At 41.1% G+C, this 13,152-nt stretch overlaps 1 protein-coding gene across 1 annotated transcript in view; it reads right to left on the bottom strand.

Annotated features, from left to right (window-relative positions):
* The window catches only part of BMPER (BMP binding endothelial regulator), a 243,759-nt gene that overhangs the window by 203,158 nt on the left and 27,449 nt on the right, over nucleotides 1–13,152 (bottom strand). The window contains exon 3 of the mRNA XM_021699372.1: nucleotides 11,624–11,723. Coding sequence (XP_021555047.1) covers nucleotides 11,624–11,723 — 100 coding nt within the window. The remainder of the gene's footprint in view (nucleotides 1–11,623; nucleotides 11,724–13,152) is intronic.

Below are 13,152 nucleotides of genomic sequence, written 5' to 3'. Positions count from 1 at the left end.
ACTTTGCCTATGATACAAAAGGGAGACCAGGGCCACCAGCCTCCTCCACCACAATGAGAACATCCTCAAGTTGCCCACTTTAGAAAAGTGAAAACTGATGCATCCAAGCCAGCAGCAAGCCTTGGAAATCTAATCTTCTAACTTAAAGACAACCACAAACTCTTCACTTAAATTGCCTTCCAAAAATCTTACAGAATTTAAAAAAAACAGAAGCCCTGAATAAATGGGTTGGGACAAATCTGACAGGGAAAGCTGATCTGTTTTATGTTTTCTTACTAGTTTTAACAACTAAAACAGATTTTTGTGAAGTATGATTTTAATGTTAACAAGATTTTTTTAAACAAATAGGGTCATTTTTACTTAAATGCCAAAATAGCCTGGTTTATATTATGGAAAAACAATCTATGAAATATAACATTTTATACATCTTTTTTCAGTTAGAGAAAAAGAGGGAGAAAAATAAAGCCCTCTAGTTATTTGTTATTTTTTTTTCCTGTCTTTAAAAACCTATAAACAACCCCCACTCAAATTTCTGGGGCTGAGTAGATAAAATTAGTAATAGTACATAAAGTTAAAATATATATGCAGGCATTCCATTAATCTAACAACTTTCATCAAGAAACATATCAGAAATTCTCCTAAGCTCAAAATCATGGTAAAAATAACAGTGGCCCTGGAATTGAGTAGCTCAATGGTGGAATGTTTTTCAAAGCAAGGCAATTTCTCGGGATGTTTTAAGTGACATGTTAGGGTCTCAGCATTAAAACTGCTAGAAGTAAAACTAATGGATACTTTCGTTTGGTTGAAAATGAAACACACACACACACACACACACAGTATGCAGAAGCTGGCTCTGGAAGGATCCCCAAGAATCTGGTAAATGGTTATCTCCAGGAAAAGGTACCAGCTGGTCAGAGTGAAGAGGGGGAGAAAGCCTTACTGTGACCTTAGATGCTTTGTGTAGTTTTAATTGTATGAATCCATTCTCTATTAAAAATATTTTAAGAAAGCAAGCACATACATACATACAAAGGACTAAAGCTCATCTAATAAGAAAGCAAGCACATACATACATACAAAGGACTAAAGCTCATCTAAATTGTCTCACGGGAGCACTGCTGCCGTATAAACAGTCATGGATACTAAGGAGGAAAAAACGGTTAAGTTAGGGGTTCCGAAAAAATGTCAGTTTGTAAGAAAAGCCACCGCCTCCTAAGCCACATGTTGTTTTCAATCACCTCCACAAAACTCCTCTGCCCACATTTTTCCTCTGAAATTGCAGGCTAACCCAGACTATAAAAGCCCATGGAGGGAGAAGGGGTATGGCAAGGCAAAGAAAAAATCGAGGTCAGTATGGCTCTCTCTCCTTTATTTCTGGAGCCCTCCTGATTCTCCAGGTCTCTCCTCCCCCCTCCTTATCTCACACGCAGTGTGATACCAGGAATAGGAGCACTGGGAATCTAAGTCCCCTCCCCCACCTCTCAACAACTGTGGGATCTTCAACAACATCACTTCATATCCCTAAGCATCAGTTTCCCAATCTGTTAAATCAGAGTAATAATAACCATTCCCTTGGGGCTAAATATAAAAATATCTATAAAACCTAAAGATTGGGATTTGTCATTCCTTCCAAAATCTTCTCTAACTATAGTTCACAGTATAGTTTAAATGACCGTTGGAGCATTAACCTGAGGACAGCTCATTCCTTATTTGGGATGTGAAAGCTGGGGCAAATTGTATCTGGGCAAATCACATATAATCATTACCAAAGAATTTGATCATGTCTAAAAGAAAGGAAAACAGGTTGAGGAAAGAGCCACTCTTTCGTTTAGGCAACAATCAATGCACCCTTAGGACTGCCAAAAGAACTTTGGTTAAAAGCAAACAACCAGATTTGCACATGGCTAACAGCCTTTCCAACTCAAAATGTTTAAACAATAGGACAATTTGTCAACATAGGGAGGGTGACTATTTTTAAATAAGTTTTTTTTTTTTTTAACATTCATTCCTATTATATGGTAAGCAGCTGCCTCCCTCCAAACAGCCACAAAGCAGTATTATAAAAAGCATGGTCATCTTCCAGGTCACTCTCCAAACAGCACTGAAAAGAAGCCCTTATTCATGACCTCGTATTATATAAAGGCAGCCTATAGTTAATAATGTTCAATCTTTTACCATTATTCATAGTTCCCTTTTACTTTGGTCAGTAATTGGTCTATATAAATGAGCCCAATCCCCCTTAAAATTCTCCATGCATGCTGCGCTCTCCAATCTTTATTTATCAGAGCCCAGGATTGTTGGCCTGATTTTAGAAATCAGTATGCAAATATTTATATTTTGCCTCTTTCCTTTCATTTCATGAAACATTATAGGATATTTTTTAAATCAAATATAAAAGTTAAACTATTAAAAAAAAATGCAACCCATGGGATCACGACCCATAGAAAAATAAGACAAAGCACAGAGAAATCAAAGACCAGGAAGATTGTGGAAAATAAATCCCACTTGACAAATGAAAGATTATTCTCTTATATCTCTCATCAAAGTATTGCAGACAATTAATATTTCATGTTCTATATTAAAAAAAAGGATGGAATTTGACCCATAAATGTTGGAAACACACCTTATTCATTTACAATCCACTAATAAAAAACATACATTCAGATAACAAATACATTATTGTTCATGAAAGAACCCCAAATTAAAGGGTGAGTCTAAGTCCAAGTAAATACAGAAAAGCTGCCAAAACCGTGTTTGTCTCTCAATGATCTCATTTGTTTTCATCAAACAATATTGAGTTTTTTCAAATTAGATTAATCTTTGCCCTCTTGTTAGGCTATTTGGATGAAATTTATAACCCCTTTAACATAAAATAATCTCAGAAGTACACTGAAATACCTGCTTGAGAAGAACTAGTTATAATTTACTTACTTTTCTGTTTTAAGGAATATTTTGACTTCATAACAGTTAAAAACAATCTGGTAAGCTGTGCCATCCCATAAATACCTGGCATGTAGATCAGTAAATACTTGTTGGATAAATGAATGAAACATATAAGCAACCTAATTGAAGCAAACAGGAACACAAATGCACACGTGCATGCACACATACACACAACACACACACACACAACCTTTCTTTTTTTTTTTTAAAGATTTTATTTATTTGACAGAGAGAGAGAGACAGTGAGAGAGGGAACACAAGCAGGGGGAGTGGGAGAGGGAGAAGCAGGCTTCCCGCGGAGCAGGGAGCCCGATGCGGGGCTCGATCCCAGGACCCTGGAATCATGACCTGAGCCGAAGGCAGACACTTAACGACTGAGCCACCCAGGCGCCCCCACACACAACCTTTCTAAGAATTCTTCTGAAAATATTAATTTTGATATTTCCGTCTGGAAGCAGATCTATCCTACAACTTCCTTTTCAATAGCAACATGTTTTTCAGAGGAAAATAAGTCGAAGCCATGATAGGATTCTATTACATTTTTATCTGATCCCTTCTCCCTCCCCCAAACAATCAACAAATCAACAAAAACTTATGCCAGATTTGTTTTAATTCAGTAGGTCTAAAGGAAATCCCAGAAACTGGCATTTTATCAAGTTCCCTAAATGATGATGAGTGGCAGATAATGTCTAAGAACTATTTCATGTCTCTGTGTGTACCATGACCTTCACCTGGGAGCTTTCCCTTGAATAGCCCTCTTTGGATGTGATGAACTCCTTGTTCATGCAAGTGAGCCGCCCCTTCTAGAAAGCCTTCCCTGCAACACTCCCCAGTCCCTTGCGCATGGGCGGTCCTCCTTCCCTTCACTCTGGCTTACCTTCTCTATAAAACATCCCCACTGGACACTATCCCTCTGCTCCTCGGTAGAGCAAAGTTCTTGAGGGCATGGACACTCTCTGGCTGAGCCGTGGGTCACTGACACCTTGGCAAATGAATGATTTAACTTCTCTAGGCCCTTAGTTACTTCATATGTAAAATGAGAAAGATAGAAATTACCTCCCTGCTGTGAGCACTAAGTGGTGAGTGTAAATCAACTAACACAGTATCCTGCATGGTGGGAAAACAAGTCCCTTCGGGACTACTACTCTGAAGATAATAGCGAGCCTAAGGTCTGAAAACTAATCTTCAATTCCACAGCTCACTACCCACAGAGGGTCAAGGACACTAACTGGAAAGGCAAAGCCCATGGCTGTTAGAAGCCTCGGAGTCAGAGCTCTTGGGAGATACAAGCAGGTTCCACTTTTAATCACACTGGAAGGTGATCCATGTATAAAAGATTGTGTTTTCCTATAGGAATAACATCATCAGGAATGTGTGTTCCTCATCAGCAGCCTGGCCTCAAACAAAGAATGGGAATAACTTGTCAAGACCCTTAAAGAATGGTCATGATCATAAAGACCAAGATCCAATAAATATAAACATCTGTAACTATTTAAAGGAATGAAATTAGGCCCCACATAATCATAAATAAGCTATGAACACTAATTACAGAAGTGGCCAAATATATGATAGTGCACATAGAATAAAATATGGGCACAAACATAGACATTGCATAATATAGGATTTTTATGTGGTCCAAACTTCTTTAAGAGACAGTCCAAGAAAGAATGAGCTAATAATATGCCTTCTCCTCTCCATACTTTCCACATATTAGAAGTATCAAAACAAAAAATGATAACCTCAGAGCACTTTCAAATGCTTCAAATGCGGACTACATTTGATGAGTAGGATGACAAAGATACCAATAATGGTATTTCTTATTGAAAGATCATTCTTAGAAATATGAGGCAAGGAAAACATTTCCCCCTTTCTTTATCTAGCCTCTGTTCTAAATTTAGTCAATTCCAAACTGCAGTTTGCCAGCATTGGGCCAAACTCTTTGAAAATAGTATCATTCGAGTCTTAACTTGTTGACAATTGTCAGTGCTTTCTAGAATACGCTGAAAAGCACGAAAGCAATTGATAGCCCTCAGCTAGGGTCTTCACACTTGCTACCATTTCTCACCAAACCACAGAAAGGGGAAGGAAAATATCCCCTGTACTAGGGGAGGAAGTCCAGAAGGGACTTCTGGATACGAGTCCCTTCTCGTATCCAGGGATACGAGGGAAGAAGGGGGATACGAGTGTCCATGTAGCAGTCTAAAATGAGGAATCAGCAGGAGGGGCAGAGGCAAGATTTGAAGGCGAAGGTAGCCAACATGTCTAAATGTTGCCATGTGTAACACTCACTCTGCCTCCTCTCGCCCATCACCTCTCAGGAAGAAAGGGCCTAAAAACTGTGAGGGGAATAGGAATGGAACTGCCTTGGAAAAGGCTTGCCTCTTTTGGAGCCCACCAAGTAATGTCCTTTTCTTTTTTTTTTTTTTTTTAAAGATTTTATTTATTTGACAGAGAGAGACACAGCGAGAGAGGGAACACAAGCAGGGGGAGTGGGAGAGGGAGAAGCAGGCTTCCCACTGAGCAGGGATCCTGATGTGGGGCTCAGTCCCAGGACCCTGGGACCATGACCTGAGCCGAAGGCAGACACTTAATGACTGAGCCACCCAGGCGCCCCGAGTAACGTCCTTTTCAACTGAACATTTGCACACCTCCCCCATGGCACATTGGGTTCCAGGTTTCTGTCCTTAAGAAATATACACATGTGTGCACAACAGTCATGGCAAGCTGGTTCCCTTCTTAGCAAAAAACCAAAAATCTAAACATCTATCAGTGGGGAGATGTTACATAAATTACTGTACATGTATGCTTTGGAATCCATATAAGGGTTAAAAAGCATGAACTGGCACGGGAAACTTCCTAAGTCCTACTATTGTTGAAATACTTTTAAAAAGCAAACTGTAAAAGATTATGTAACATTTAATTCCATTTATGTAAAAATAAAACCATACATACGAAATTACGTATGTATGTATATGCATATATGTGTGTGAATAAATACGTAATAAACTGAAGAAGGTCTGGGAAAGACCCAATAAATTGGTAAGAGTTGTTATTTCTGAGAAGAGTGTATTTTTGTAGTTCAAATAAGACTTTTTTTCCCTCTTGTTTAAATTTTTTGGTATGATAATGTATTAATGTAGCAGGTATCAAACTGAAGTTAAAATTATATAATTACGCTAGAAAGGGAAAGAGGAAGAGAGAAAAGTCCCAACGAATGATGGGAGATGGGTAACCAGTTCTGGTTAACCATCGAGCTCTCCCCCACTTATTACACAACTGAATAACTGGGAACAAATTTTGATAAACATTCACCAGTACTTCAACATTTGAGTTATATTTTCGTGGTCATTATCTATTTTACTTTATCTCTTACACCATCATTGTAGTAATATATAATTTCCAAAAAGAAGGGGACATAGAGTCAGAGAAACACAATGGCCTCACAGCTACAAAGGGCAAGGAGGTTTTTCACCTCGAAGATGTGTTGATCAGAGTAGATATCAACCAACAGCCTGTAAGTATGTGGTTCTCATTCCTTCATCAAGAAGGCTCACCCTCTGGGCGCCTGGGTGGCTCAGATGGTTAAGCGTCTGCCTTCGGCTCAGGTCATGATCCCAGGGTCCTGGGATCGAGTCCCGCATCGGGCTCTCTGCTCCTTGGGAGCCTGCTTCTCCCTCTGCCTCTCTCTCTCTCTCTGTCTCTCATGAGTAAATAAATAAAATCTTTAAAAAAAAAAAAGAAGAAGAAGAAGAAGAAGGCTCACCCTCTGTCCTCCTGTCCTTTCTTCATCTGGTAGCAGTGGTTCTCAAGCCTCAGCCTCCATGAGAGGCCCAGTGGAGACCTGGAAATGTAGACTCAGGGACCCAGGCCCAGGGCTTCTGATACAGCAGGCCTGCAAGCCTCCTGGTGAGACCACACTCTGTGCCCCATCTCCATCGTTTTCTAGCTCTGTGACCTTGGGGAAGTCACTAAACCTCTCAGTGCTACCATTTTTTCATTTGCAAAATGGGGCTATGATAGTATGTACCTCACTAAGCTGTGGGGATTTCATGCCTGGCTCTGAGTAAGGATTACCTGTAGTAGCTGCTGTTATTTTGATGAAGAATATGATGATCTCAGTTACTATTATTATTAGGGGGCAAGGCCCAGGAATCTACATTTAACAGGTGATTCTGCAGTCCACTGCATTTTGAGAATCACTGCTTACACTCATGATTCCCTCAGGTAGGAGAAAGGACAGACAAAAAACAACGCTCAAGGAAAGTCAAAGCAGCTAGTCAGCTTTCACTACTGCTTCACCCAGTTAGCAATGCTGGATTTCACCTTCCTGCATGCCTGCTGATGGTAGAAAGCTCTTCCAGAAGGGCTCTCTCTGCTGGGAAGCCTGGTAGGTCCACACCCTCCACCCATTCCACCAGGTCGGATACGTGTTGCGCTCACCTCTCCAACAGGCCTGACCACACTGTGGCCTAATCTGTTTGGTGAGCAACTTTAGAATGAGACTTAGGTGGTACCCCTGAATGTAAATGCCCTTCAAAATACAGATGAATTAAGTCCATCAGCTCTCTGCTTACCATGCGTTAACTCATCCAAAACCAGACGCTCCATTTCTTTGCTAAGGAAAATTAATTGCCTATTATTCCCTGATCTGATCAAAATTATTTGACCCTGAGACAATCTTGCCTAAACATCACTCTGCTCTAAAATACAGTATTATCAACAAACTTCTCATTAATACGATTCCTTCCTGAGTCACCCTCCTTGAATCAGAAAAGCCAAAACCCCCAGTATTGGCCTGGAGGACGCTGTTTGGAAAAGGACTTACAAGAAACACAGCTACTGTCTCTGAATTTCTGCTGCACACTAAGGGTTTGTTGTTGTCCCCTCCGTGTGAACAAAGGGCACAAAAGGGTTAAGGAGAGGGCCATCCAGATTCCTTTGGAAACCAAATCCAGAATGGTCTGTGGGTTAACACTAACATTTTCTCTCTACCCAGGTAATGCTCCTCTTGATTCTCTCTTTCCCGTCCTTCCTTCACTGTACCTGCTCTTTGGTTTCAGCTGTTTGGCTTTAATCTTTCCCAGTGCTAAAATCCAAGATACAACCTCGATGCCCAAAAATGGAGAATGACCCAGTGAATGGTGATACCTTCCCACAACAGAATCGTATGTACTGGGTGTTATACGAAAACAATGAATCATAGATCACCACATCAAAAACTAATGATGTATTGTATGGTGACTAACATAACATAATAAAATTAAATTAAATTAAAAAAAAAAAAAGAATCGTATGTACCCATCAAGGGCCAATATTTCCAAGTAAGTTGAAAAGATATTATGTCCTGAGGTTAAGTGGAAATTTTTTTTTAAATAATGCAACATAAGTTCTAAGATATTAGCTAGATTAACACTTTTACACAGGAAAAAATACAGAAAGAACTATACCAAATATTAACAATTGTAACTTCTGGGTGGTAGGATTATGAGTAAATTTATTTTCTGCTTTCCCACTGTTCAGACTATTTTTCAAAGCTTCTTCTATGAGCATATGTTACTATTCTGATCAGAAAAACATAAACCAGTAGCTATGAGCACATACAATTGTGTCTCTTAAAATCCTGGAGACAAATTCCGTGTGATGGAGTAGAAACAGAGAAAATGAAGTAGGTAACTCTAACATCAACCACCAGAGCTTGAGAAATCTGACGCATTCATGAGTCTCTCTCACAAAGGACCACCTCAGGGCAGGTTGGGGATTTTGATCTCCCCCAAAAGCCTGACACCACTATCAGAAAGAGATCTCAGGACACTGAATTCGCTGGTCTATTCTTGGGCCCAGTTTAATTTGAAGTAGCTTATCTTCTTAAGCCCAAAAGAACACTCAGGAAATGGATGTGTCTTGGGTGTCTCTTCCCCTTGGAAGATTAGGATAATCAGAGACAAGCAAGAATGATGATGCAGAAAATAGCAGGACAAGCAGGAAAGACAGTGACACAGTACAGCAACAGAAAGTTCCCTTCTCTATCACAGTTAATGGGGAAATGAGCCAAAAGCCTTGGGCATGTTCCCTTAACACATGACCCCTCCGTTGACACCTCCGTTCTGTGGTAGCCAACTGGCCTCTCACTGGCAAGGCAGCCTTGCTAATCACGGAAAGATAAAGATGGCAAATAAGCAGTTTAAAAATGAAAGAATGAAGAGAGGAGCTTCTTCAAGGTGAAACAACAGTAACGTGGACACACATCGGCTTGCTAATGTGTTTTCACTGGAATCACTTTATCTGACCATCTGCTTGGGAGATTCCTGACAAATGAACATTTCAGGCCTTGCATTGATAGCTCTTGGAAGTCACATGGGTAAAACATCTGACTCCCATCTCACAGGAAGGGGGTGATAGATAAACGGTTGATTGAGAAGGCTCTGAAAAAATATCATCCACCCTACTTGTCCCTGTTCCAAAAGGCTTCGGAAGGTATGTTTTTTATAGTCAAGCCCAACAAGTATTTAAAGAGCACCTACTATACTTACATTAACTGAGAAATGCTTACACACCAGGCACTGTGTTAAGCACTTTGAATGGACCTTTCCATTCAATTCCCTCCAACGCAATTATTATCCCCATCTTATAGGAGGGAACTGGGGGAGACAGATTCCAAGTCTCCACCTGTTCAAGTGGAAATGCTGGTGTATGCTTTTTCCTGGGCTGCCAGAATAAATTACCAGAAGCTTGGTGGCTTAAAACAACAGACATTTATTCTCTCATAACTCTGGAGACCAGGAGCCCCAAATCAGGGTGTTGGCAGGGCCACACTTCATCTGAAAGCTCTAGGGAAGAGCCCCTCTTTGCTTTCTCCTTCCTCCTGGTGACTCCAGGTGCTCCTCGGCTTGTGGTGGCATAACTCTAATCTCGGCCTCTGCTGAGTTTTATTTTGCTTTTTTAGTTTTTATTTTTTTTAACAATTATTATAATTTACTACAACAACCATGGTTATTAATAAGTAATTGGGCATTAATTCTTGAAATGTGGATTTTATGTAACAGTGCATTTTGAAAAGTTCACAGGATCTTTGTTCAACATGGAGACTTGTGGGTTGTCATTAAAAACGGGCTTTAGAACATTATGGAATGACTAAGTCATGGAGATGAGTGGCACACACCGGGAATAGAGTCAATGGTACTATAATAGTGTACACTTGTATGGTGAGAGACGGTAGCTATACTTGTGAACACAGCATAACATGTAGTTTGCAAACCACTATGCTGTACACCTCAAACTAATGTAACTTTGTGAGTCAACTATACTTCATTGAGAAAACATTTTTTTGAATGGGCTTTAGTTGGCCTGGTATCTGTAGAGTTCTTCTGATGGTTTTTTAAACCTCCCCACCATCCAAAAAAAAAAAAAGTGTATATTCTTCTGGGGGATACAAATCACCTGGTACTAGGTCAAGATCTAGTTTAGTGGTTTTCCCATCCAGACTGCACACTATATCTCTTGGGAGCTTTTTATAAAAAAAGGATACCTAGCCCCCTCCCCAGAACAACTGAACCGGAGTCCCAGGAAACAGAGCCCAGGTATTTATATCTGCCTCTTTCATAATATGGTTGTCTTCTCTGTGTGTGTGTCTGTCTGTCTCCTCTTCTTGATGTAAAGACACTAGTCATATTGGATTTGGGGCCACACTCATCCAGTATGACTTGATCTTCACTAATTATACTTCCAAAGATCCGATTTCCAAATAAGTTCACATTCTGAGGTTCCTAGTGGATGTGAACTCTGGCAAACACTGTGCACCCCAGGACTGCAGGATTCCGGCGTGGCCGTGTGACTCCAGAGCCCACATCCCGAGCCACGATGCTCTCGGTGCCCCTGAGGGCCCCATCCTGTTAGACACTGGCCGCACACACTCTAGGTGATGTCAGACTATGACCTGGCTCCCAGCCCCGAGGAGCTAATGATTTACTGAATGCAAATGAGGTGATGAAGGAGGAAAAGCACATATTGGAAATACCTCTGTGGACTTCTGTGTGCCACAGAAACATGGAGGGGAAGGGACAAGTGATGGCTGGGGGCTTGAGCATGTGGACCCATGGGGAGGAGAGACCTGAGCTGAGGCCAAGAGGCAACACCACGAACAGCATGCTCAGGAAAGAGTGCATGCCCTGGAGGACCATGGGAAATGAAGTTGGTGTAAGGGTATTTTAGAGAGGCTTCAAAGGCAAGGGAAGGAAATTTGATTCAATTTGGAAGGAAAAAAAAATTAATCGGGGCCAAAATGATAAAATTCGGGCTTAATTTAAAGACTCCTCTGGCAGAGTAAGGCAGGGCAAGCGTGCAGCCTGGAAAAATGGCTGACACTTCTTGACAAAATAAGCTGTGCGCATGTGTGTACCAACACCCAGGGGCATCATGTCTGCATCTTCTCTGTCACATTTCAGCAACTTGCCTTAGAAAGTAAACCGAACATGCAGATGTCCACCAAACCTTCACCTCTCCGTTAGGAGAGTCCCCGTTACTACCAACCTCCCCAAACTCACACACACACACAGACACTAGCTTCCCTCCCAACACCCACTTGCACCCCAGCCAAGAGCTGAGTGAAGAGGAAGGTGAGAAAAAGAGAAATAAAAATGCCAAAGCAGCAGCCAGAAGAGAAGGCGGCCAAGACATAAATCACCTTTGCACCGCTCACAACAGGCTCCCCTCTGCTTGATGGCGAGGGCACAGTCTCTCGACAGCACAGGGCACTTCTCTCTCTTACAGGTCACTTCCTTGTTCTAGGCAGAAAGAGACAAGAGACATTTGAAAGAAACTCCAAACAGAACCCCCCAAATGCTGACACATGTCTGAGGTTTTGCTAGCCTCCCTCTTCCTATCTTGCTTTCATCTTGGCAAGAAACACTCATGCAAGCATTTTGCTCTCTCTGGAACAGAAATATTCATCCAGAAACACAGGACTTTTGAGATTAGGGGCACATGAGAGAGGAATGAAAAGTCCCCTCTTTAGAAACCAACGTCACCTAGATAACTGAATGCCGAGAGCAAAGCTTTCTCCCACTCTGTTCTAAGGTTTCTTTTTAGTACACACTATAGAAATGATAATATTTGTGTAAATCATATTTTGCCCATTGGGCTACCTGGGCCAGGACTGCATCGTGAGAACAAAAATATTTGCACACAGCCTTCCAACAATCCTTAATAGTAGAGTGCATTAAAATGCAGCAATCTAAAGTTCCAACTCAAATAATGACAAAGTTGAGTATTGAATCAGCTCAGTAAGAGAAAAAATAATATTCCCCATGCCAAGCAGAAACACAGTCATCAGTGTTTTATAGCCATGGGACAGCTGCATTATATTAGCACTTATGCTAATGAAGTGTGGTGAACATTTGCATCTTCGGTTTTATCCTGAAAGGTTAGCTGTTAAAATGTCTCAGAGAAGATCCAAACATTATGTATATGCCTCTTTATACACAGGCTGGATCCACGTGTGCCGAAAATACCATGTCACAAAACTTAACAAGATTTGTAAGTTTCTTCTATATACTATATGCTAGGTGTTACGGCTTTCATTCCTATTAAAATTCTCTGAGATAAGTTTTATTACTATCCCCAGTTTATAAACAAGAAAACTGCTGCTCAGAGAAGGTGTAAGACCTGAGTAATTGATTCTCTTCTTTTCCCCCTTTTTGGTGTCCTTTATGTGAGAAGGGGGCCTCATGGAGCTAGCCTCATTTACTCCTACAATCCTGTGGTCCTCATCCTAAGCTGCAAATCAGGACCCCTGTGTGGTACTTCACAAAGACTGGCACTGTTGCCCAGCCCCTGTAGCTCAGATCTGATGGATCCTAAGGACCAGGCCTAGATGTTTTCCCAAGCTCCCCAGGTAATTCCAATGTGCAGCCAGAGCTGAGAACCACTACTCTGCAGAGAGCATTCTTGTGCCCAGTGAGGCTGAGATGAGTTCGGGAGCTGTCCACAGTCCCTCAGTGAAGGCAGATGTACCATCTGAACCCAGATGTCCCAGCTCCAAGCCCTCCCAAGTTGCCCTTTCCTCACCCTGTCCTTTCATAAGGGTGGTGGAATCAAGGCTCCCTGCAAGTCACAGCCCTTCAGTGGATTCTCATAATTTTTCTTAAATTACAAACATAATGCGTAGTATGGTCACAATTCAAATTAAAGAGGTCTGTTTTAAAAAAATTAAGT

This window comes from Neomonachus schauinslandi, chromosome 12, assembly GCF_002201575.2.
Source record: "Neomonachus schauinslandi chromosome 12, ASM220157v2, whole genome shotgun sequence".
In the NCBI taxonomy this organism is placed as follows: Eukaryota; Metazoa; Chordata; class Mammalia; order Carnivora; family Phocidae; genus Neomonachus; species Neomonachus schauinslandi.
The sequence above is the reverse complement of the archived record's forward strand: the minus strand, read 5'-3'. Positions and strand labels throughout refer to the sequence as shown.